The sequence below is a fragment of the Diabrotica undecimpunctata genome, chromosome 8 (assembly GCF_040954645.1).
Source record: "Diabrotica undecimpunctata isolate CICGRU chromosome 8, icDiaUnde3, whole genome shotgun sequence".
In the NCBI taxonomy this organism is placed as follows: domain Eukaryota; kingdom Metazoa; phylum Arthropoda; class Insecta; order Coleoptera; family Chrysomelidae; genus Diabrotica; species Diabrotica undecimpunctata.
Window position 1 is genome coordinate 136,394,855 of NC_092810.1, and position 27,728 is coordinate 136,422,582.

The window sequence follows — 27,728 nt, forward strand, 5'->3', positions numbered from 1 at the left end:
GGCGCCACCGTGCTTCGGAGGTCCCCTAAAACCATTGGTCCCGGTTACGTAAGTACTCTTCAACACTAAAAAATTTTAGTCAATTGGCTGCAGTATGATAGGTTATAACAACAAACGGCTTACGAAAAAAAAATGTGTAAGCTTTAACTTTTTTTTATCTCAGTTATGACAGCTATATCTATTTTCTACTTCTTTAGTTCTTTATCGAGATCTATTTCTTTAAAAAAGAGGTTTAAATCTTTGTATGAAGGTATATTTAAAAAACTCTTAAAAGGGCTACATCAAAAAAACAAACGTTTTCGGAATAATAATTCCATCATCAGGTTAAAAAGCCTAAAATAAGTATAAACCATTTAATTTAAGCAAACGTGATTGAAATGTTGACTAAGGTTAACAATGCAAAATGGTTATACTTACAGGTTAACATGCCTGAGCCACCAAAATATTAGGGTTCAACCCTTTACAAAAAATTAAAGTTACCAAAAAATGTACATGTTGTTGTTTAAAAATGGATGATGTTTAATATTTTATTAGATTTAACTTCAGGCAACACATAACCATGCCTCACGTGAGTACCAGCGCCCGGAGGGTAAACCTCTTCAAACGCACATCAGTTGGTAACTGATTGACAAGATACCTATGAACGGTGTCGAAAACAGAATGTCAATGCACTATGGAACCATGAACCATGACATTTCGCTTTTTTTTTGCCAAATGGGGCCGTTTTTTTACAATTCAGCGTCGAATCGGACCAATAGTTTGACATAGTAGTGCTTTGTGACTGTTTTGCCTTTCTTCATGTAGTTAATGTAGATCACACCCTGTGAATCTCAAAAAGCGGTGGCCATCACCTTACCGGCTGATAGGACAGTGATGGCCTTTCTCTAAGTTCACTGTTTCGACCGTTCCTTGGTCTCTGGTGTGTACCAGTGGATCTATGTTTCGTCGACAGTCACGAAACAACGCAGAAACTCATTCGAATTGCACTCAAACAGCGTTAAACACTGCTCTCACGGTTGCGCTTGTTGTCCATAGTGAACAAACGCTCCACCCATAGCGCTGCTACTGTCTCAGGCACTTTAAATCGACGGTCTGACAATACGAAATGTGGGTTTTTGTCACGTTATCCTTCGTGGTAGCCATTTTCAAGACGTGTCACTACGTTAAACCAATTTTTGCTGACTGTTATCAAAGGAGAAGAGTCACCGTACACTTTCACTCGCGGTCAATACAAAAGTATGAGTTTGACTCGACTGAAATTTTGACACTAGCCGTCTAGAAGAATGTACTACACGATAGTGGCGCCATCTGACGGTGAGACTAAATACATATCGGAACGCTGTCGTATTAGGTAAGTCGAATACTGTAAACACGTACAGTGATTCGATATCGCTATTCTAATACCATGTTTAAATCTTTTATTTATTTTTTTAATACTTATATATAATGTAAATAATGCAATATCGTTTAATTATATTTGTTTCAGGTACTGAGTTTCTGAAGCCTGTGATTTTAAATATTCCCCACTATGCCAACACTCTTCCAAGCCTAGGAATAAGTTTAAAAGCTACGGACTCGGAACAGGACATCCATACAGATTGGGATAATATTCTATTACCTAGTAACCATGCAGCAAACAGTGTCGCCGTCAAAGTTGATCATTTTTAATAAATTGCGCATTTCTTCATATAATTTTGAAAAGCTAGAATTAAGAGATCTCTTGCGGATATTAACAATTCGTATCTTTATCGTAAAAAACGTTATTTCAATTTTATTGTTGGATGACAAATTATTTTGAAATATCCTTTTTGTCAATGCATGCGTTTACAGTAGACAAGATGTTGTTTACGGTATTGAATTTGACTTATTTTTACGATCGTGTTATTAAACGAAGAATTGTCGTGTTTGCTTATTATGTCATTCCATTGCTCTTGAAACATAACATAAAAATTTCCCAAATATCACTTTTATCGTCTTAAACTCCGATAAATTTAGAGCAGAATACTACTAGACATGAGTATGTTATTTAAATTACAATAATTGATATTTGTAAAGTTCATCTAACGCATTTGATATAAAATGGTACACAATTATTATTTTATGTATCCACAAACAACTTCTAGGTGCTTATAAATGTTCTGTTTTCTTTTGAGTAGCTTCATTTTTGGTTTTCGATACCAACAATTAAATATGCTTGACGTTGGACTTTTTAAACAGTTCTTTTTTATATATGACGCCATCTTCTATTCTTTATTAATCTAAAAGCTTTTGTTATATCATACTGTGTATAGGTATATGTTTTCTGTTGTTATTTGAGTTCTATTTTTAGATCCTCAATTCAACGTTGACATATCGTCATAGACAAGCTGAATAATCGTAATAATTATTTTAACTCGAAGGTTAACACCGTGTCAACAATCGCTATATCTAATGCTGTTGCTAAATCAAGCATACAATCTCCAACTTCATTTTTAGTTCCAAAACGGAGGCTCAGTTTGCTTCCGGAATATTTTACCTCAGGAGATGTCATTATTTCAGTATAATTTTTATTACATTTGAGAAGCTTTTTGGTCTTTGGTTTTTTTCTTTATTATGGTCTGAAAAGATACATTTTCGGACGTTTGATGCCTGAATGCCTTTTCTATCAGCATCATGTCCTGCTCGATTTAGTTAACACACCACCAATGTAACCGAAATGCATTATTACCCCACACCCGCTTGCCGTTTTCTGTATAGGCCAGTACCCCTACTGTAAGAACTACTCTATAAGCCAATCTGTTGTTGCCTGTATCCCGCCACTAGGAGATACTTACTTTATTCGGGATTCTATGAATGTAGAATATCTACTCATCCAAAATTAATTTTTCCATTATTTTCATCCATGATTTGTTTGTGTCTTTTTGAACATTATATATTAAAATATTTAATGTAGCTTTTATATCGTTTTTTTATATTTCATAATTATTGTGTGCCGTTGTAAGCTAACCAAGAGACCTAGCAAAATAGGTAATATAAAAAAGGAAGATTCAAGTGTGTACCACTAAAGCTAGTTGTTACTTTGTTTTCACCCAACATATATCTAAATTATTGATTTGATTTAGTCCAACTGGACAAATACGTGTAAAACAACACTATTTTTTAATACATATGTTGCTCAAACATATTTTAATGTTCTCTTAATATTTTTTACTAAAATTTTAGTTAAGTATTGTAACGAATCTCAAAAATTATGACTGATTAGTAGTTTTTATATGAGAATGATTGTATGGATTCAACAATATAATGTTTATATAGGATTTTGTGATTGTTTCTAATGTAGATTTTATTAATTTTGTTAGACATTGGACTATAGGAAGTTTAGGATCCATCAGGACATTATTGTTACTTGTCATTTGCATTGATAAATAATTAGGCCCCACTTATTGATAATACATGATTGTTTCAGTGCAATTTGTATAAAATTTATCGTTTTTAGTGATTGTTTTATTTTTAAACATTTTAAACATCTTGTATAAACAAGGTTCTTGTTACCTTGATTTTTGCATATTGTATAACCTTATTCTTATTGTTAAGCTAAGCCCATTTTATAGTATTTACAAAATAAATGATTATTTTAATATATTTTTTCTCCAAACTGACCCTCCTTTACTTTCCAGAAGAGAAATTATCAGTAGAACTATCCAATGGGAGAGGAATACAGTGTGGAGAGACAAACAAATAGTAACATTAATACTACTAACGAGGTCCGTACTGCGTTAATTAAAATGAAGAACGGGCGATCTCCAGGACCTGGCAATATAGCTGTAGAGTTACTTAAAGCAGGAGGTCCACTCCTAATAGAACGAATGACTTTTCTAAGGAATCAATGCTGCCAACAATTTAAAGTACCATCTGAATGGAAAATCGCTCACCAAGTGTCTATCTTTAAAAAGGGTAATCGAAAAGATCCTGCTACAGAGGATTAAGTGTCCTACCTATTTTCGGGAGATTGTTTGGAAAGATAATAAATGGAAAAATACAAGATGATGTAGGACATCTAATTAGCGAAGACCAAAGTGGATTTACACCTGGTAGATCTTGCACTGATAACTTGTTTATACTCCAACAATTAATAGAAAAAGAATAGCGGTTGGTACCGAAGCACATCTAGCCTTTTTCGACCTAGAAAAGGCGTATGATACAGTTCCAAGACTTAAATTGTGGCAAGCTTTACAACAACTCGGCATTAGTCCATACCTTTTAGGAATAATCACAGAAGTATACAGGGATAACGCTACTTACCTAAAAATCAGAATTAGACTATCAGAGCCAATAAAAGTAACTAAAGGACTAAGACAAGGATGCAGTATGTCATTCTTACTGTTTAATTTATATATTGAGGCAGCCCTCCAAAATTGGAAAAACCATTGCCAGGGAATGGGAATCCCCATAGGAAATGACGTACTGTTGTCCCTGAACTTTGCGGATGACCAAGTCGTCCTAACTCAAGATTCTTATGATCTAGAATTTATGATAAAGCGTCTATACAGAGAATATGTAAAATGGGGGTTACAAGTCAGCACGAAGAAAACAGCATATTTAGCTATTAATTCAGATGCAAGGTTTGAAGTGTTGATAGACGAGGACGTGGAAAAATTTAAATATTTAGGTGCACTCATTGATAAGAACGGCTGGGGAGAAACCGAAATTAAACACCGAATTAATCAGGGACGTAAAATTGTAGGACGTCTGAACTCCTTATGGTGGGATCGCAACATTTCCAAAAGGAACAAAAAAAGAATAGGGCAAACTATGGTTGAATCAGTTCTTTGTTATGGCTCTTAAGTATGGACAATTAATGCAGATCTGAAGAGAAGATTGTTGGCAGTTGAAATGGATTATTTGAGAAGTGCTAGAACATCAAGGCTGGAAAGGAAGACCAACGAATCTATAAGAAATAACATGAATACTACAGAAACGGTCATTGATCGAATAGAAAGAAGAGGTTTAAAATGGTTTGGACACCTATTGAAAATGCCTGACGAACGTTGGCCCCAAAAACTTCACAGATGGAAGCCCCCTGGAAGAAGAAAAAGAGGTAGACGTCGACGGTCATGGAATGAAGGAATTAGAAGAGCGATGGAATCCGGTCCAAGGAGCATGCCTTGGACCGGGAGGATTGGCTGAGGAGAACGGGAATACGGCGATAGCCGTCTCCAAAATGTATTATATTTACAAGTTGGGTCCTGTAATATATATACTATCCAATGTGAATTTGAAATGCAAGAGACTTGAGGTAATGTCAACATTTTTTTCTTCTACTTATAGATACCTCTCTGGTTTTATTTTTGTTACTAGAAGATTTGTTAGAATAACTAGGACTAAATATAAAATTTAAATATTTTCCAAACTTTAGAAATCTGCTTTTTAGAAGCAGTAATCCCGAAATTATTTTGTGTACCCTACACTAGGTGGCTATCAAGCCAAACATCCTCAAAACCTTCGCAGGCAGAATGTTAAAAGCGCAAAAACAACTGATGAGTGTTTTATTTAGAAAAAGACTGCCCTTACCTCGCATTCCAACAAACATTATTTTATAAACGACACTTTATAATGGTTATGATGATAAAGGATACTGTTACGTGTGGTTTGAAGGCATGACTGGAAGCGGTTCCCAAGAAGTGGGGTCGTGCTTACTTAAACATATAAAGTGCCACTTACCACCATCGGTAAAACATCTAACCCTTTGCACTAATGCATGTGGTAGACAAAAGAGAAATATAAAAATTACTCTGCTACTTAAATCTATTTTGCATGTAAGTCCAAAACCTCAAACTATAAATATGTCCGGTCATAGTTTTCTTCTCAACGACTCTAATTTTAGCGACATCGAGTCTGAAGTAAAACAAAATATTACATAAATGTCATGAAATCCTGTCGCAACAAAAACCGCTTATCATTAAAAAAATAGAATGGAATAGTTTTTCCAGCACTGTGGAAATAAAGAAAATATAGAAAATGAGTTCTTTTATATACGTGTTAAAAATATATTTACAAATACTTGTAAATCAAATAGTGCCACTCTCAGAATATATGTCTTAAATTGTTTTGTCGGTAATTATTATTTGACCCTAGAAACAAAAAAATTATTATATAATGACATCCAAACGTTTCCCCATCTATTTCATTAGTTTTTATTAAAAAATAAGTAATTTGTTTGTAGAATAAACATCTGCTAGGTACCCTTGGATTTTTTTTTAATTCAACAATCGGGTATATTGGCGTCAATTTACGCTCGAGAGTCAAATCGTTGCACTTTTCTTACTCAAAATTTGCCGCTCGTACTTCTCCCGTGCTCAGAATTTTCCTACATATAACGGTTCGTGAAAAAAATGCCAGTTGGATGCCTATATGTCCTGAAAATTTCGTGAAAATGAAAACTTTAATATTACATTTCAAATTTATTTCGATTAAGCCTGACGTACTTATTCAAAAAATATATACATGCCTTATGATAAAATGCACTGTTTGGCCGGAAAATGGAAAAAACTATAATTTTTTGTTTAATCTTGATCATTTCATAATCGGTTTCGGATATTCAAAAATTTGCAATGAATATAGACCTATTTTGTGGTCACATATCTTCCACAATGTTGCCTAATTTACATTTTTTCCGGTATGCATTTTAGGCATTGTTAACAAATTAATTTTAATCGTATAAATAATTTATGGATATAGTACAACACTAGTTTATATTTATTTGTAGCATAATTGTCTAATAATTAACTTTTATCAATAAATTAACAAATCAATTTATTAATGCATAATGCACGCGGTACGCTATTAAAAGGAAAAAATGTACTTCTGGCAACAGTGCGGTAAGAAATGCATCACAAAACTTTGCCTATCTGCGAACAGGTGGCGCGGGTATTAAATATGAGAATTTATTTAATTATTTTAATATAATATTAAAACTTCAATATATGGCATGTTGTCAAGCCACCACTGCCACAATTTTGTAGGCGTATCGAAAATCGAAAGTACATTGACAAGCCTAGAGCTAAGAGCACCCACTCCATCGTCCAGGCAGCCAGGCTCAGCTCTGACCATCTGATCATTGGAGCAAAGAATAATATATATTATACACATACCTATGCATATTCTTTGATCAGAGGATCTTCTTATATTTTTTCTAATTAAGTTAAAATCAAATCGGCATGATGTAGAAAGAATACCATAGAGTCCATTAATTTCTTGAGTTTTTTGATAAATAAATGGTTAACTTTAATGAAAGTACAAGCTTAAGATAGCCGCAAATGTCAACCATGGAACAAAATATATATGTTTCAAATATAAATAGAGAAAACTTTTAAAAAGTACATTTTGATTATATTATTTTATGAAATCTGCAATTTTTAATTTATATAAAACAATAACGAGTAAATATTTGTCTCTTTCGAGATTAATTGCGAACATCTGTTGCAATCTGGCAACTGGTTGTTTGACGATTGCCAAATCTATGAAAGGGCAATTGCAAAAAAAAATAATGAAATCAAAATCTAGGTTTCTAAAGCTTTCTCTCTTTATATTTGAAGCATGCAACATATATATTTTACATATTATATTATACATATTATACACTGCCAAACCGAAATATTTTTCCATGGTTGACATTTGCGGCTATATTCAGCTTGTACTTTCGTTAAAGTTGACCTAAATAAACAATAAATTAAAACATGACTATTATAGATATTTCGGTTTCGGTTCAGATTATTTGTTGGTCTACCTACGTCGGCCAACGGGTTAAGAACATAGATGACAATAGAATGGTAAAGAACTAGTAAGTCTACGAACCGTGGTAAAGAACTGTGGTTTGTAGCGCTATCTGTTAATAATCTTGCAATTACGCATATTTCATATATTGTCTGATAGGTGGCACAAAGAATACAAATTGAAGTATCCTTTATCATTTAAATGTGAAATGGAAAGAATGTGAAATAAAAGAGATAAATATAAATTAATTCATTTTATTTGTTGTTTGACACATAAAATTCAGAAATATATATTTAAGAAATAATTTGTGTATATTAATAATAGCTATGAACATATGTAACACACACAAACTTATCTATAGCTTATAAAGTACAGTCAACAGCATTCTTACATATTTTGAGATCACAAAATATATAATTCAATAACAAATTCAACAATCTCGATAAAATCCGATCGAAGTATGCCTGTCTGCACTAAGATATTGCTACAAAGTCAAAAAATGGCAGTTCGAAATTTTATTATACCTAAATGTTAGGAACAATTTTGAATTTTGTCTAAAAATAGTAAAAAACTTCACACACAGACATACCGCCAACAAATTTTTGTCTTTTTGTACAATTTCCAGTTTTCAATGAGCTGCCATTTGACAAAAACTATAGAAATTTAAAATACTGAGATGAACATTCAAAAATCAAGAGTATCACATCATTTTCAACAAAATAAAATATAAAAATATCTGTTATAAAATTAAATTAAAATCGTTAACAAAAATAATCATGCATAAAATGGTGAACAAGCTAAAATTTTCGTAATTATGTAGAATATACAGGGAGTTTATCAACCATTGTCAAAAATTAAATAAACTAAATAGGTATGTATGTTGAAAAAAACTTACATAATTCCAAAAGTAGGTAAGTACAAACTTAATAAAAATTCAAAATTGGATCAAATATTATATAAGTATTGTTCACGTTAAATTAAGAACTGAGTGATTTGTAATGTAAATTAAATGAGAATGTTAAACAGAACAGAAATTGATTATGTGTTCAAATAAAAAGTAAAATATAGGGGTAAAAGAAACTGAAGAAACCATGCCAGACTTGTAGGTAATCCAAAAATTTGCAGTTTTAATTTAGAAGGATCGGTTTCATTCCCCAACATTCTTCTAGTGATGTTGCTTCTGTATTTCATCAACTTATTAGAACAAAGTTACATTTGGAAAATAATGTAAAAATGCACAAGTTGAAGCAATTACTTGACGAGGTTCATTCCAATTTGCATGTAAAATATTTGCTCTTTTGCCCTTTTTCATAAGTTTTTTAATGCTGCCAAATTGTCTACTGTGTTTTACCTATTGACACCTAATCAATCGGTAAGGGTGGGTTAATAAATAACGTTGTGATCAGTCTTTCACAGCAGGTATTTGGTTTACTCTTGTTCCTTTTTTTAGTGGTGATACATGGATTAATAATTCGATCTATTGTAGGTGATACGTAAAGCTATCCTGGACAAGATATCTGCCAGCCGCGCTGCTTAAATCTTTCTTAACCCTAGGAACCTTATCATAGCTATTTTCGACCCAGAACGTTTTTTCAAATGATTTCCCTCATTATACCTACACACAAAATAAAATTGTTTCTAAAAGGTAAATGTCATGTACGTAATAAATAAGTGAGCCAAATGTATACCATGTTTTCAAAAACATAATAAAAGTGTTTTACTAAAAATGAAAAATTCTAGGACTTTGGGTTAAAAACACACTTAAATGGGATGTTATTTGACAAAGAGTTTTCTCAAGAAGTGCCTCATCGAATAATACTATTGTAGATGGGATGATCCGAGTAAAGAGAATATAAGTTGAGATTTAATAGAACAGTTTATATAATACTTACTTTTTGAAATTAGGGGCAGACATTGTGGGAAAGGGGGCTTAATGTAGTTAAAGGGAGATGATGTAGTTAATCATTTCTAGAATTTTGGAGTGGTGCAGAAATTCATGTTACAAGCTCTTATTTAACTTGCAATGTTTTTATGTGTGTATGTATGTAGGTGCGGATCAAATCTTGCAACTAAATTTTAAAACATTTATCATCAACTGATTGAGCTGAAATTTTGCACACATTTAGTTTGCATGGTAAAAAAAAACAAAATAACGGACAACAAGATGTTTTATGTTTTATTAATTTAAGTTATACTTATAGTTATACTTATTAATTCAGCAAGGGTTAAAGATAGATGAGATCGAAGTAGAAAATGATAAATGATAGTGCTTTAAATTTAGATCAACTCTCCTGCAAGTAAAATTAAATACCCTCTAAAAAAAAAATAAAAACTCAGAGCAAATGCAAATCCAAAATTAGATGTGCCTAAAAGATGGCATTCAATTTTCGAGATACTAACATGGGGTTTAAGTGTAAAAAAAGCTTTTTGTCAGTATCTGAGAAGTTTTAAAACACTTTCTTCAACACTCGAAGGGGGAAATATTGCACACTCCCATGGTGCTTTTAACAAAACTAATTCTTGAAAAAGTTGACTGTAGAGTACGAATTCAGAGTGATTTGTCTGAACCTTAACAAATAATGGGCTGCGCCAGGGAGACCTTCTCTCCTGTATACTGTTCAATCTAGCTCTGGAAAAAGTAATACGTACGTCACAAAATCACAACCACTGGGTCAATATATAATAAATCAGTGCAAATTCTGACCTATGCTGATGACATCAATATTGTTGGGAGAACGGAAAAGACTGTACGAGAGGCGTATGTAGCTTTAAAAGAATCAGCTACAAAAATGGGTTTAATAATAAACACCAACAAAACGAAGCATATGAAAATAAGCACGCAACCACAAAATCCTACCACCACTGGTTATAGAAAACGACGTCATCGAAGCAGTGAACGAATTTGTATATCTGGGAGCGCTCCTTAACACTGAAAATAATACTACCGCAGAGATAAACAGCAGAATTTGCACGGCCATCATATGCTATTTTGGGCTCAATCTCCCCCTTAAATACACAATTATATCAAGACATACAAAAAGAAAACTCTACAAAACAATAATTCGCCCAGTCCAACAAAAAATAAAGAAAACATGTTAGGATGTTTCGAAAGAAAAGTAGTATGGAGCAGTGAATGACAGTGGAGTGTGAAGAAGACGATAAAACTTCGAACTTTATAGAATATACCAGGAACCAGATATCGTAAAACATATTAAGATAGAACGTCTGAGGCGGATAGGGCATGTAATGCGGATGGAACAAAATGGCGCAGCTAGAAAAACGATCCGATAGGAACGACTGGAGATAAATTCTTGAGGAGGCTAGGACTCACGCAGGCAGGGTTGTAAAACCAGAATGATGATGAGACGCTATCGATGAACAATTAATTTACTTCATTCAAGTTGCGAGAGATGTGTGTGTGTGTGTGTTTTGTTTTATGGCACTGGAACTAAACCAATTAGCCAGTTGCAAAAGATAAAATACTAAACCACTGTAACAAAACTAATTGGATATACTATATTTTGGATCCTCGGCATAAAGTTGAGGCATTTTCCTCTTCATCTTGGGGAGAAGATACGAAAATCTCTACCAGTCATTATCATGGCCAAAGATTTTCTCGAAACGCCAGCAACAGCTGTTCCTGCGGAAATGCTATTTTCAAGATCAGATTTAACAATAACAAAGCCAAGAAATCGGCTAGGCGTTGACTCTATAAGAAGTGTTAACGGCCTATCAATTTCGATTTAAAATGTGCTAAATTTCTCATTTAAAATAAAATCTAGTTTGCAATTTTATTTTCAACAGGAATAGGTAAGATCATTCATTATTTTTGTAAATCTTTTTAGCAGAAAAAGTGTTCAATAAATTAAAATATGTTATGTTATGTTAAAATATGTTATCTTTTTTACAAATTTATACGTTTTAGACTTTTCATTATTAGTCAAGATATTTCAAGATTTGTTCTTTTCTTTACAAGAAATCTTGGCATTAACACAAAATTTCTTTTCTTGTCTTGAAAATTTAAAATTACTTGATCTTGTCTTGAAATTAAGAAAAGATCAAGACAATAACTTGAAGTTTTCAAGAACTTGGTGACTTCTAGTGAGCAGCAAGGGCAAGTACGAAAAAAAGGAGAGGTGGATCAGAGACAAAAAAATTGAAGGGTAACTCATAGTAATGCCAAGAGAAATAGGGAAAGGTTGGAAAGAAATATATACCTACTGAATATGCACGAAAAATGAAAATAATGAACATCCTAAAACATTTTTGATATCACTCCCTGTACAGTTTTTATACCATTTACAAAGTTTTAAAGTTCTCTCATACACCGCTACTATTACTGGAGACAAAATGGGCCTTAAAAATTCTCTATTGCATTTTTAACAACTTATTTAATACAAAATTTGTGATATGCGTCTCTCAAAATTGGCGCATCTTTTTTTTTTCGATCTATATATACAAAAAAATTGTTGATTGCGTTCTTTTATACCTGAGTTCGAATTTCGAATAATTATTTGGTCGACGACGTTAAAAATGCAATTTTGGTCATTCATACACATCACATTCATTATTTTATATGTTTTAATACAAGGCTTTGTACATTAACTGAAGTAACTCCATTGTAAAGAACATATAATAGATCTACCTGAATAAACAAATGTAATTGAGATTGATGCCTATAATTTTTTTTAATAATAATAATAATAATAATAGAGTTTATTTATAACAAAAAAAAATGCATTATAATATAAATTTACATATTTTATACAATAAATAAACCCAGATTCTCACAGAAGTTGTTTGTCACATGGACTATAACTTGTACGTGAGGGTTGAATTAACAACAATAATACAATATATGGTACAAAGTGTTTGTTTGGAGGTAGAAGTGCATGTGCTTACCTTACTATTACATAAGAAATGATGATACATATCATAACGAGCACAATTAAAACAAATATTTAAAAAATGTATTTTAAAAAGACAAAAATAATGCTGCCAAACTTAATAGAAAAATTTAGGAGTAGGTCAAGACAGCACGTCAAGATTGTCAACAAATAATAAGTGAATGATCAATGTTGTTGAATCCGAACTGTTGTTGCTATTGCGAAAACACTATAAATATTAACAGCAGATTGTTAACCAAACCATACTCAAACAATTTTGAAAAAAATTGTTTCTTCCACTAAAAGTTTTCAGTATATAACATCGATATTATACATTCAGTAAACTGTGCGAATATGGTAAAGTCTATATATGTTTGCAACCACAAGCGAGCGAAACAATACCAAGAGCTCTACTCGCTGACGGTGCTGCGATGGAACATCAGCCGGTAATCACCCAAGCGGGACGACCGAGGCAGCGCTTGAAATGGACTGTGTCCATGAATGAAAATATTCTGAGCCTCTTTTACCAGGTGACAAACCTCGGTCAAGAAATGATCGGGTATCGACAAAATCTTTATGCCGAATTTTGCAGGGAGTACCCAGAAATTCAACTATCTGAAAAATGAGTTGCAGATCAGTATGTAATCAAATATATAGAAATATATAATCGAATATATAGAAATATATAATCAAATAGATCAAATAAGAAAATAGAAATCACGAATTTTGTACAAGTTGTATCTTAGGCAGATAATTATCTGTATTTTCTTTAATTTTGTTCACGAAGCAACTTCTCTCTTTTAACAATAGTCCTATTTTTGGATTTATAAGGCATATCTATACTATTATATGCATGGAATACTTTGTCTCATTAGGGGATAATTCTTTATTAATGAGAAAAAACTATTGTGCTAAAAATGTTCATGACTCCCTTGTTCATCAACAACCTTTAACAACAGTTAATCATGTAGTGACTATGTGCTTCGGTATGAAAGTGAAAAAACCATTGACATATTTTTAAGTGAAAGAAAACAATGGAAATTCATAGAAGCGTCCTTCAGAGAAAAGTTAATTCGTTGATTAAATAAGGAGATTCCTACATTGGATACAGTATTAAAGGCAATAAGAGATACTAATTTTCCTCACTTTGGCCGAGATAAGTTATAGAAATTACTTAAAGAAATCAGTTTTTGCTATGAAAATCAATGAAAAAACATATATTGAACGATAAAAAGATTTAGATTAGAAGGAAGATGCATTTTCTATCTACATGAACCCTACACGAAAATCGTGCCATTTCAAAAGCATGTTTAGACAAAAATATTACAAGTTCTTGACAAGCTTTCCTAAAAGGATATTCTACTGGTTTAAATGCTCCCACAGGTGAAAGTCGAAAGATTAATAATCAAATAGCGAACATGTTTTTGTGAAGAATGGTTTATTTGAGTTCGTTAAAGATTAGCAAGAAGAGATGAACTCAGATATTTTTGAGGATTCCTTTTATCCGATATTGAATTTTCCACCAAATAATGCTGTAGTTGTTTTCGATAAAGCCAGCTATCACTCAAAATTGGTGGAAAAGTTACCGACGGTCTCATGGAAAAAAGTAGTTATAATTGACTGCCTTTAACGAAAAACAACGCCGTATGACCAGACTATGTTTAAAATGGAATTATTACGACTTGCAAGGCGGTGTAAATAGTACTATAAAAAATATGTCATTGACGAAATGGCAAAAACAAAAAGAATAACGGTATTACGTTTGCCACCTTATCATTGTCAACTATATCCAATAGAGTTAATACGGGCTCAAGTAAAAGGTGAAGTGGCTAGACAAAATACAACTTTTACATTGAAAGATGTCAAACAACTTTTATTAAATTCCAATTATATATCAATACGTTGTACCCGCTTTAACATTAATTTTATTTAACATATAAATCTGCCCCTTCTTGATTCTCCAACACTGATCCATGATTTCCATACCCGATAGGTATATAATCCACGGGTTTGTTTTGATATTTCTATGTGAACAGGGTGGTATCTTTGAAAAATAATATTTATTTCAATAGTATAGGATATTATTTTGAGTGACTTCAGTATGACCAATTTGCCTGCTGTTTGGAGATTAGTGAAGATTGGCATTTGTAATGTAATGAGCCGACAGTTGCAAACAAATAGACTATAACTAATACAGCTGTGTCACCTCAAATTGGATTTTAGCTGAAACAGTGGTTTAATTGATGCAATCCAGTATTTTTTATAATAATGTCGAATAATCGAATAATTATCAGACGACTTTTAATACGGGTATTCCTAGCCAAGGAAAAACATGAACATGAACATCGTATGACCATGTTTCGGATAGCAGACTCATCTGTCGAAGAAAAATAGAAGTAGAAAGATTAGGAGGTGAGTTTTACCTCGAGACCGATTCAAGTGTAATTCTTCAGGCGCATTTTTTCTTGTCTGCTAATAGATTATAGACTTAAATAAAAAATATGATAAATTTAAACAAAATAACAGAACTTCAAATAACTGAACCCAAATCATTCAAAATTTTCATTATTGGCATGTTTTATAATTGGAAGACTTACAAATTTAAATACTTTTAGCAATTATGGATATTTACTTCGTACATATTTCGATATTTACATAATATATTCTTTATTTAAAGCATTTAAAATTTCTTCCCTTTCAAAATATGCAGTCATCAAATAGTCTTACTGCAGCAATATATCAAACCTCTGTTTTTTGGAGGTTCTCAAAACACCTATTTCCTTTCTACAGCATATCTTCTTCTTCTTGTGCCACCTCCTTCCGAAGGTTGGCGATCCAAGTGGCAATTGTAGCTTTGAAACTTACTGCAAGAAAGATGTTTGCGGATGAGCGGTCAAACCATCTTCTCGGGACTTTTAGCCATGAGTTCTGACATTTTTCTACTGATATTTTACCATGTACTTTACCGTCTATGATTTGGAGTAATTAATATCTTTTACCTCTGAACACACGACCTAAGTATTGGATTTTCCTTTCTTTGGATATTCTTAGTAATTCTTTTTGTTTACTTGTGCGCCCAAGTACCTCATCGTTTCAAAATCCATCGTTGAGCTTTCACACTCATAGAACAAGACAAAGAAAAGTAACATCTAATCATTCCGTATCTGAGCTCAAGACTGAGATTTGATCTTGTAAAAAATGTTATCTTGTTCATCAGTGTTTTCCTCGCTTGTTCGATTCTTGATAGATTTATTTTGTGACATTGGCTGTTGACATTTGCGTCCAAATATTTAATAAATTCTATTGTCCCTTGGCATACACATGTACGTCTATTAGTGTCTCAGGAAAATAGTAAAATTTTAGTTTTGGAACCATTTAGATTTAAACCGAACATTTCGCTATGACGAACTACCGATTTTTTGTTATATTTTATAGTTCTTGTGCGATTTTTGCTATTATCATCATCAGTATCATCAGAGTACCTCATGTTATTTAATCTAGTTCCATTGATCTTGATTCCACTTACCACCTCGTTTAATGCTTCTTTCGAATACAGATTAAATAATAGCGATGATAAGACGCATCCCAGTCGCATAAATCCTGGCCTGATACAAAAATCTTCGTATGTTGTGTTGCTCCATTTCGATTGTTACCAATATAGTTCAGTCGTGTTCGTCAATAGAATTTATCATCTTTTGATGGTTAACGCAGTCAAATGCTTTGCGATAATCTATACAATATGCATTTACATTTACATGTATACGTATCTGCATCTTTGTTTAAACACATTTGAGGCAAAAAGAGCTTCTCGTATTCCCAGTCTGTTTCGGAATCCGAATTAGTATCTGTCCCGAAAATATTTAAGGACATGAGACATCAAGCTTAATAGTCGCTAGTATTTACAGTTTCGTATTTTCATTCAGTTTGGCTCATTTATTTGTGATAATTAATATTATTCCTACCCACCATAAAACTTCTCTGTTACAAACACGTTTTTAGTAATCCGGATTGCAATTCAGTTTCGATTTAGGCATGTTCGCCAAGTATGACACCTTTATTTTGCTCTCACCTATAAATTTCGGTTCCTATTTTATATTCTTATAAGTTGTCCCATTTTTTTTTGTAAAAGCTTGTTTCGTTATACGGCTTTTTCCAATAATATTAACTTGATCCATGCCAATTGGTTGTTGATGAACACTTTAAACTGTGCGAAAGGTTACCATCTAGCAAATATCCCATATTTTCACTATTCAACTCTATGTCCAATTTTAATTTAATATTGAATGATTAAAAACTACCAATTACATATCATAGGCATCTTACGTCGTTCTTAATTAAAACTATTATCAACTGACCATATTTATATAGTTACTTTCAGTCTAACTGTGCAAGCCTTGTACACACTACCTTATAGTATTCTATGCGGATGCTTTGCACCCCATTTTTGTACTTTCGAGTCATAAAAAATATTACCGAGTAACAATTTCTAAATATAAATTAAAACAATCATAACAAGAACAATTTTGGAGAAAAACCTAACAAATGTTTTCTCGAGAAACTACAAAGGCGTAATTTACAAAAAGCGAAATAAAAGGAACTCCCAAAATAACCAAAATGATTTTTTCTTCAGAAAATTATTTATATTGATTGGTTGTGCTATAATACTCTATACTTATAATTAAATAAAATTTATCCATTTTTTTATTAAATTATGTCCTAAAGCTACTTTAAAATGTTTAAAACAATAATTAGAGATGCTTGGCTTCAAGAGTGGTTTGAGAATTCTGCTATATGCAATGGAAGCGTGGACTCAGAATTTGTTTCATTGCGTGGTCCAATTCGCTATTTAACCATTTTAATCGACTAAGGTATATATTAGTTTAAAATTTTTTGTTTTGTATTCATTTCGTTTTCACTCTATTCATACTTTTCTCTTATAAACTAAAAAAGACTAAAAATGAATAATACAGAAGTACATGATACAGTGCAAGCGGCTAATATATAACTTGGTCGATTAAAAAAGCGTGGACTCTCACTGAAGTAATGTAAAAGAATTGGGACGTACCGACGAATGTTAACGATATCGTGGATGGACAGAGTGGCGAATTAAGCAGTTTTACATCGTCTACATAACGAAAGAAAGGTTATGAATACTTACTATAAAATAGAGAAAAATGTAGTACTTCTAGAAGACGAGTAAAAAGTAGGCCATGATAAACTAAAATTTTATATTATAGAATTCAAGAATATTGACAAAAGATTGGTAGTAGTGAAGTAATGAGAAAGTAAATATTCAATAGCTAGTATTTGTTCAACATTAACTTTAATTTTGTAATGCTCTTAACTATTTGTATTCTGGCAACGCCGCAATCGTTCAGGTGCATGACAATTACTCTAAAACAAGAAATAAAAGTCAATCAAGTCAGTCAATTTTCTTCTCAAGATTACATACATAATCTGAAACAAGATTCACCAGCATTGAGTGCATTTACCTACACAAATTTCCAACAACTTTGGTCCTTCGAGCCGGATATGACTCAAGTATAACTTGTACACAAATTAATGTATCAAATCAAGTTATATGCATCTAAAGCCATTACTCAACGGGTCAAACGATAAAAAGTGACATAAACAGTCAATATAGAAATAGAAATAAAAAATATAGATATCCAACGGTTGAGCATGGGGTTTCATGCTGTTGGTTATACGAATACAAAAAATTTAAAACTTGATGTTATTACCAGTAATAAAAAAACCAAATGAACAGACTGGGACAGAAAATGTGAGAAAGGGGGGGATAAATGAATGCGTGGCAAAGTATATAGAAAAGAAATAAGGAATATTGATTGGCTGATTATCATAAACATCTACAGAGGCGACAAACAAGTGGTAAGCTATCATCTAACTCGGGTATTTACGGGGAGGATAAATATAGGAGCATGATGTCAATAGATACTGCGAAGCATATTGAGTTTGTATGCAAGAATTACGCACAGAAACACGAGATTGTGAGGTGTGCTTAGATAAAAAGATTATTTTTGTCTACCAGTACTGTTACAAAAGTGATACGACCAACAAAAGGAAGTTTACCTCTGCTTTGTGGATTTCAAAAAGGCATTTGATCACGTAGATCCAAATAAAATGTTGTTATTTACAGAACATTAACTTAGATGCTAAAGACCTCAGATTAATAAGAAACTAAGAAAGTATAAATAAAGGTGGGAGGCAGGGTTGCGTACTGTCGTTTATGCTGTTTAACCTTTACTCGGAACTATTATTCAAGAAAGCCTTAGAAAATCTTGATGCAGGAATAAAAAATAATGGGGAACAAATGTATGATTTAAAATATGCAAGTGACTCTGTTCTACTAACTGATACATGTACGAAATTAGACCATAGACAGAAAGTCTTAGACCAAATTAATGATGTTTGTCGAGAGTTTGGAATGAAGATTAACGAGAAAGAATCAAGATAATGGTAGAACCTGTTTTTAACAGATATAAACATTTGTATTAATTTTTGGAGTTTCAAATTTGATTTTGATTGAGTTTTCTATTCAGCTTCCTAAGAAACTAAATTTTATATTAGTAATAAAAATAATATTTAAATTAAATAAAAGATGAAACATAATAATTTATAAAAAGGAAATAAAATAATTGACAAAAAATAACTTAGTTATTATGGGAGTACCTCTCCGAATTAAAGTCCTATTTCTTTCAAAACTACGTTTACAATAATTCTAGTACGACAATCCTCGGGTTTGTTTCTTTACAATATTTACATGTCCGAAATAACTACGATACTATAGTACAGAGCAAAAATTTACATCAGTTCGGAGAAAATCCTAATTGACATTCTTTACAAAATGACAGAGGTTAGACAATTTTTAGTTTTCGATATATAGATTATACATATCACAAAAACGAGTATAGGTTCCTAATACTTAGCACAATTTTTTCAATCACAAATTAAGAACCTGTACGTCTAAAAGGATCTGTTTCCAAGATTTTTTTGACAAGTTTATATACCAATACATTTTCAAAGGTACTACCTAATGTAGGTGTGTCTTACAAAAATACAAAAAAGTTCGACAAATTGTTCTGGATTTTTTTACATTTACAATAAAAAAAGATGAATACAATTTCTAATATACGTCAATTGCAAAGTTGATATCAAACCACAATTTTACTTTTCGGCATAATATAAAACATTAGAAAATATTATTCATTAAGCATTTTGTGATTCGTTCAGAACAGTACATAACCATAGGAAAAATATATTACAATTTTCTTCAATAATATTTTGTATTGTTCTGAAACAATTTTCTCTACAATACTCTACTTTACATTGCTTTACGATGCTCTTTATCGCTGTCTTCTCTCCCTCTCTCTCTCTCACACACCCGAACACACACACACACGCACAATGGAGATGCACAGCGAACCATTTAAGTTTAAATCGAAGATGGATCAAGTTTTTGGGTTAGTGATAAGTATTTTTTAACACATCGGGCTCACTGGTAAAATTTTAGCACACGTCCTATTGAGGGCTTTCATTTGATACATTTTTTGATCTAAAATGATGACTTTGTTTATTATGCCTTAAGATATAATTATTACTACTTGCAAAAAGCTTTTATTTATTAATTTTTGCGACGCGAGTATCAAATTTTTGTAGTTTATATAAATAATGTAAAAGCTTGATCTTAAAGTCAGAAAAATTAGTGAGAAAGCATTGAAATATAACAAACCTACCTATAGTTGGTCTGTAGATTTAACTAAAGTCTTTGACTGTGTTAGATTAGAAGATGTGTTACAATTACTAAAACAAAAAATCAGTCCAACACAATGGTAAACATAATTAAAGCCAAGAATACATGCTATAGACCAGCAATAAAAAATGTCCAGCAAACGAAATGAGTCATGCGCGTGATCACTTATGCTTATCGTATCGTTTAGCTGTCGCTATGAGGTTTACCAAGAAGCATGTCAGTAGCGGAGAAATTATGTTTGTATTGTTTAATTCAATAAAAATGGAAGAAGCTAGTAATAGCAGGGAGAGTACTTCATCTTTGTTTGCCTTTCATGCCCAGTAATTATTCAGCTGCTTCTTGCATGATATTTTTTCACCCTTCCCATTCTTCATTTATGCTTTAGTCTGTTTTCTAGTTTGATGTTTATACATATTTTGTTTATATTCTCTATTTTCGTTTGTATTTTTGAGTCCATCTGTATTGTATGGTTCATGCTTAGAACCTATTTCATGTTTTAAATGTTTAAAATTCTGGCCCTTACCCTACTTTCGACCCGGTAGTGATCAGAATCCAATTTGCTCCTCTTCTGGTGCGGACGTTTATTATACTCAATTGGTGTCTTATAACATGATCTATCATATTTACCGTAAATCCGTCTGGTGATTACCAGGTGCCTTTGTATATATCTTTTCGAGCAAAGTAAAAATTATACAATCGATTTTAAAAAAACTACTATGAAAAAAGAAGACATTTTTAAAATCAGATCATCAAAAATATTTAAAATTCGTTATTTCTCAAGCACCAAATTTTTTCATTTTGTTGGGCTGTGTTATCATTGCTGTTCCATACCATGCAAGTTAAGCGTTTACTTTGTACTCCAGTTCTTCCTTTCGTGGAATTTTCAGTTTTTTATTGACTCTTGTAAAATAAAAGTATTTGTCTCTGCGTAGTTGCAGCAATCGCTGATTTACCTGCTGATTTAGCTGTTGATTCATCTGTTGTGTCTTTATTTTGCTGTATAAACACATTTCGACATGTCAGGACATTGATTAATTCCGCTATTAAATAGACTATCCCCGGTTATTTTGACTCTCAAGATAATTAAAATTTCTCACATAAAGAAGACGGGAATGGAATAAACAAAATACACTAATGGATAGTGAAAAGCTGGTCAGGATAGCAAGGAATTTAAGACTAATAGGCTTCAGCCCTCCAAGAAGATACTTTAAAAGATGATGAGATACCTGGCAGACAACGCCATAAGAACTTACAGCGTACAATGATAGATATTGAGCAAGTGATTGTTCACTAACTCGTTACTATAGGATCTGTGTAGATCAAAAGGAGAAACGAAATTTGAACTAGAAAAAATAACTCACGTAGTATCACAATTATTAACACTAACGTATTTATCAAATCATTTACACATGTGCATTAATATCAGTTATTTTTGATTACCGGCATGCACAGTAGCTGAGCAGTTCCCAGTAGGATTTGGAAAGCAGTGTGAATATCCTAATTTCTTGTTTTAAACTGTAAAGTAAGAGTCGTTAAAATATGTTTGAGAATTACGTCTTTTATAATCAATATAATCACATATTCCTTTCATAAAGAAGCCGAAATATCAGATAAAATGCCAAACACTCACGCAAACGCTTAATAAAAATAAAATAGAAGTGACGTTAACATGATAGTCATTGAAAATTAATATACCTACCTAAACAATTTGCTTCATTTTTTATATATTATTGACAAGATATATCATGACAAATCAAAGAATTGTTCTTTCAGTGCTATATATAGTTAACAAAAACTTCAAAATATTTCGTGAGACATTAACTACCAGTTAGATTAAAGGTAAATAATTTCATCAAAATTCACCGGAGGTTTTATTACTTTTTTTGGAACTGCTAATGCTGATGTTGCTTTAATCACTAAGAAGAATGATTGTACACCATATTGTTAAAGAAGGGGTCATAAATACCCCGTCAAATCTTGTTAGAAGCTGATTAGTTAATAAATGTAGTTAGATTCCAAACGGTAAATAGGCTTTCTGATGAGTTTAGATCTTTTGGACTGTAACCTAAAAAATTTTTAAGTAATTCGCTCAGAATATAACACCGAATGTATATTGGATATGAAGATAATATTTTAATAGGCATGAAAAGGGAACTAAGAGTGCTAAACGATCGTTAGAAAGACTTAATTGATGGGAATAATTTTTTCATTAGTATGATCCAAAACAGAAGTTACTTTCAATGGTTCACTGATATTGATGACTATATATCACACTAAAGAACAACCTTCTCAAAGTAAATTATGTTTCCACACGATACTCACACAAAAAATTCCCAGCTGTAAACAAAGAATCAGTCGACTGGTCTGAATTTACAACCAACAATATATTCGGCTTTTAGAAATGCTTATATTCGGTTTTGATACTAACTTATAGTTTCCTTTCATGTAATTGCAAAATTTGTAGAACCCGCACTATTGATAAAAATAATAATATGAAAATTACAAAATTTTACAGCGCGGTTCTGTTCGATGTGATATTCATGAGCCTTTGTTTACAGTGAAGAATTGGAATTAAAAAAGTAAAAATATTCTGTTTAACAATACATTATTTCAAAATTTTATAAACATTACACAGGCCACTGATGAAAAAACTTTTTTACTTAAAACACCTAATTCTTACGATGTTACGATGCTAAACCCAAATATGACAATTATAAAGCTGTATCACCTACCATTTCTTCAAATTTACACTTGATTAATTAAATTTTGTGATTTTTTAAAGACTTTAACACCTATTATATATTTCAATTGGAATTATAAAGTTACTTGTACTGGATGTAGAAGAATTGGCAACACTGCTGAAACACATTTACTATTTATTCACAGCTGATGTTTGCTTTACTGTCAACTTAACCTCACTTTTTGGTTTCCACTACATGTGCTCAGTAAAATGTTTAATCGTGGTTGTCAGAACTCTGCTGGCAGTTTTTGTTATATTTGTAGCGAGTTTGTCATTAAAAACCACAAGAAACATTACAGACTTTGTGAAAAAGGTTTTTGTTTCATATTTTGGAACTAAACTTAGTGATCGGGATAAATCTTGGGCTCTGCATAAGGTATGTTATGTTTGTGTTAACGATCTTAGAAAATACCAAAAAAGGAGAAAAAGCCTTAAGTTTGCTGTTCCTATGGTTGGAAGGAGTTTAGAAACCACACTGACGATTGCTATTTTAGCAGTATTGATATTACTGGACATAACTCAAAAAACTAGAACGTAATAAGTTACCCTAACCGTTACCCTAATGTTCGCTAAACGACCAGCAGGGCACGATGTAGATTTGCTGGTCCAAGAACCTCCAAATGCTGTTCAAACTGAAGTGTTTTCTGATGTACAGTCAGAGATAAATAATCAAGATGATGAAGAGTTCTAATGTATTACAGAAAATATAGAGCCTAAACTATTTATACAAATCGAGCTTAACGACTTGGTTAGGGATCTTGGGTTAACAAAAGAAAAAGCTGATGCTTGGTTCTGGACCAAAAAAACAAGAAAAGAACTTGTTGGCAGTTGGAACCATGAGTATAGGAAGAGAGAGCAGATAGGAAAAGAGAGAGGCTGTTTATTTATTTATCCAAAGCTAGTTTAAAAGCTGTGTTATTATACAAGATTAACAGTTATGCATATATCCCTGTTGGATATTTTGTACATATAAAAGAGAGAAATGAAAACCTAGAAATAGTGTTGAATAAAATTTGCTATTCTGCTCATGGTTGCATGATAAGTGTTGAATTAAAAACATGCATGCTTCTTGGTCAGCAAGGTGGTTTTACCAAATTTCCATGTTTCTTGTGTGAATGGGACAGTAGAGCTAGGGATCGACATTGGTTTAGAAAGAACTTTGCGTAAAAATAAACTTTGTTTCAAGTATCTCTGCCAAAAGTTCCCAAACCTGTCGAAAGTTAAATTTAAAAAAGGCGTCTTTTTTAAATTTAAAGGACCCGACATTCGAAGAATGACGTTCGACGTTAACTTTGAAACCACTATGACAATAAATGAGAAAGAAGCATGGGTATCATTCAAGCAAGTTGTTACAATATTCTTAGGAGATGCAAAAGATCCAGAATATGGTACTATTTTAGCTAACATAGCTTTAGGATGTTTGAAGAGCGTAAAACACAGCCAAGTTCACTTTTTAAACAATCATCTTGATTGCTGCCCGGAAAATTTGGGAGACCTAAATGAGGAGCAGGGTGAGCGTTTTTAATAAGATATTAAATGTATGGAAAAACGATACCAGGGCTGTTGGACAGCCAACATGATTGGGGACTACTGTTGGTCACTCTTCAAGCGACTCATCGCAGGAAAAGCTAAACAAGAAGCTTTAAAGAAAAAAGAGAAAAGAAGTATAAACCAATTCCATCTGGCTAGTGAAACCTACGTTACTAAACTGTATCATTATTTCAAGTAACCTACTGTAAATAAAAACCATAATTGTGATTTAACATAGCGTTTCATTCATTTTACCATATACTGTATAGCGATTTTAAATCGTACAACAAAAAGCAGGTTGCTCAAAAACTATGAGTGATACAAACAAACTAAGACCAGATTTGGTTTCAGTACATAAAAACCGATAAAAATAGGCTATTAAAGTCAAAAAGTTTTTAACCGAAATTTGTTTTTGGCCTGTGTTATCATCAAGTGTTAAACTTACTCATCCTCAATTTAAAAAAAAAACAAGATATCTACAAAACATAGACGTTATGTAGACGTATTTGCGACACTTACAAATATGTCACACTACAAATAAAATACAAATTTTTAATTCATGCAAAATTGCGATTATTGGGTAGAACAATATTTTATAAAAAACATTACAAAACTATTGTACTTCAACAATTGTCACTTTATCTTTCTATAAAGTGACGTTAATTCTTGTGACTTGTTAATTTTGTCAAATGGACCAGCACGACGATTTTAACAAGTAACAGCAATATCAAATGTGTATTCGTTTTTTAACCCACGTTTATATCTAATGTAGATAATAAATTCTCGTGAATTAGCGCTTTTTCGTCAAAATACAACCTCTTTCCTCTTGTAAAAGAATGCAAGATAAATATCAGTACGTGAATCACAATTTTTGCTCGGTCCGAAACGATTAAGAAAAATCCTGCATATACACAATTACAGATCATTCGGGAGCAGTCTTTACAATTACTTCTTTCTGTTCGCCAACAGAAGCGATAACACTCTTTTGTATGTGGTAAGAATTATTAGTGTTTTTATTTTCGCTACAAATACTATCTGATGACGTAATAATGGAAGAACCGTTGATAGAATCGTTGCTCTTTGGACTGAGATCGCCGTTTTCGAGAATGTGATTCTCTTTAGAATTGAGCTTTAGAGTATTGAGCTCTTTCAATAACTTCATATTTCTAAGTTCTAAATCTCTAATTCTCTCTTCCTTCGTTCGGGCGTCCTGCACGAGCCTTTCGTTCTCTTTACTCAACGTTTTCATGAACTCAAGAACTTTATCTTTCACATTAGAATCCACGCCCTTTAAAATATCTTCTATCTTACTAAGTTCGTGTTTTTCAGACGTTTCGGAAGCACTATCCTCTGTATCAGTCGATAATTCTATTTCGGGATTGTACTTCAGCCTCTGTACAACAGAAACAGCTGATTCTACTGGCTTTTCGTTCCCCACGTGGTTTTCTTTCGTAAACCCAGTGCACTGAGTGTCCGGCTCTGCTCTGACTGATGAAGAAACTTCGGTTTTCACCACTACATTATTCACATTCGCATTGACGCTGGCAAACTCAATTCCTCCTTTTCCATAACGGTGTTTCTTAGGCGCAGGAGGGGCTAATGCTACGTTTGGTTGGTAGCTACGTTCAAAACGTTCGCTCTCAGACATCAGTACCACCCTTTCGGGGTTTTGTAACACTGGAGGATCGGTGGTGTATCTGCCCATCGCATTGGCGTGCCGTATTTTCGACCCTTTGATGTTTTGTACTACTGGCTTGAACGCCGACAGGTGCCTATTTACTGTGGAGAATTCTTGTAAACACTGGATATAGACGGGATCTAGACTGGCATATATTTGTTGTATGTGTTGCATGTTGTATGGCATTTGCTGAGTTAGAGTATTGTGGTATTCGCTCAACTTCTGTTTCTTGAGAGGAAGTTCATGATCTTTGAGAATCTCCGCCACTGATGGAACCTAAAACAAACAAAAAACACTATTAATATACACTAATCTCTTACAATAAAAAGTGAGAAAATATGAAAGTACTAGTAGCGATACGAAACAACGTGAATAATTAATTAGGTTCAATTTCAAGTTTTGCTATAAGGTAAATGGTACTTTTGAGAAATGTATGCCTAATATGTTAAAAAACAAACAAGTTCTACTTGGTTTTGAAACAAATATATCTTCAAAATTCAGATTTAATAATACCTTTACATGTGCACTTAATCGAAGAATGAACCATGGGTAAAAATCCTCTAAATATTATTAAATTGGTTTTATATTACATTGTTGCTGATAATTTCATAGGATGTTAAAAGTTTTAAACAGATTCACTTCATGCCAACGTAAAATCCCCAGCTGAGGTTGCTGGCCCTTAGAGTCGTCTATATGGACCATAAGCATCTTCAAGTACCAAGTGGAGGTCAAATTTGACTCCACGTTTTTAATGCCAAGTCTCGCTACCGATATATAGATGGTTCTTCTAATCTTCGACCGGCAGGTGATTTATCAATCCACGAAAATTTCATTGCAATTTAGGTGTAGGGGAGTAGTCGCAATACACGCGCTCTGACACAGAAATACTTAAAGAGGAGGGGCTAAAAATTATGGACAATGGACTAGATAGTGATAGTAAGTTTTTAGAACAGGCTATTAAACCCACTGCGCACAAAACAGACAGTGAAGAGGAATGGGAGGATGACGACGAAAAAGTTGGCAAAGTGATATTCCGAAAGTGGTAGTGAATCTTCGGGTGAAGAAAGTGATAAAGCTGACTCAGGAGATGCGTTTTATGGTAAAAATAGGTACAAATGAGCTGAAATTCCTCCTGCTTTTTCTCGTACTCGCAAGCATAATTTAATTAGTCATTTACCTTGTTTTATTTGGAAAAGCTCGAGCAAGTATGCAAGAGAAACACATTTTTATTTCTCTTATGATTCTAGAAAGTGCATAGCTACATTAATTTGTCTGGATACCAAAGTTTTTTTTAATAAAGTTATAAATAATTAAGCACATTCGTTTTTTGTTTTCTATAAAAATGTAAAAGTAGTTGTAAACAAAATAATT

The 27,728-nt window shown here is 32.5% G+C and overlaps 2 protein-coding genes and 1 long non-coding RNA gene across 4 annotated transcripts in view; 2 read left to right on the top strand and 1 right to left on the bottom strand.

Annotated features, from left to right (window-relative positions):
• pyd (zonula occludens-like protein polychaetoid) overlaps positions 1–3,617 on the top strand; it is a 242,934-nt gene extending 239,317 nt beyond the window's left edge. The window contains 1 exon segment of the mRNA XM_072541122.1: positions 1,487–3,617. Within this exon segment, the coding sequence (XP_072397223.1) occupies positions 1,487–1,668 (182 nt within the window). The 3' untranslated portion in view covers positions 1,669–3,617.
• A 4,383-nt stretch (positions 3,618–8,000) lies between these two features.
• Positions 8,001–23,376, top strand: LOC140448072 (uncharacterized). Its single transcript, XR_011951653.1, has 2 exons — positions 8,001–8,623; positions 9,239–23,376. It is a non-coding gene; the product is annotated as an uncharacterized lncRNA (long non-coding RNA).
• Positions 12,448–27,728, bottom strand: part of Snoo (Sno oncogene) — a 415,257-nt gene continuing 399,976 nt past the window's right edge. The window contains exons 2-3 of one of the 2 annotated variants that reach the window (XR_011951652.1): positions 19,329–26,633; positions 12,448–18,032 (exon numbers count right to left, since the gene is read on the bottom strand). Coding sequence is in view for 1 of the 2 variants with exons in the window: in XM_072541125.1 (XP_072397226.1) it covers positions 25,602–26,633 (1,032 nt within the window). In the remaining variant the exon portion in view is untranslated. Of the gene's footprint in view, positions 26,634–27,728 lie in introns of both variants that reach the window. The other variant, XM_072541125.1, reaches the window with a different exon arrangement.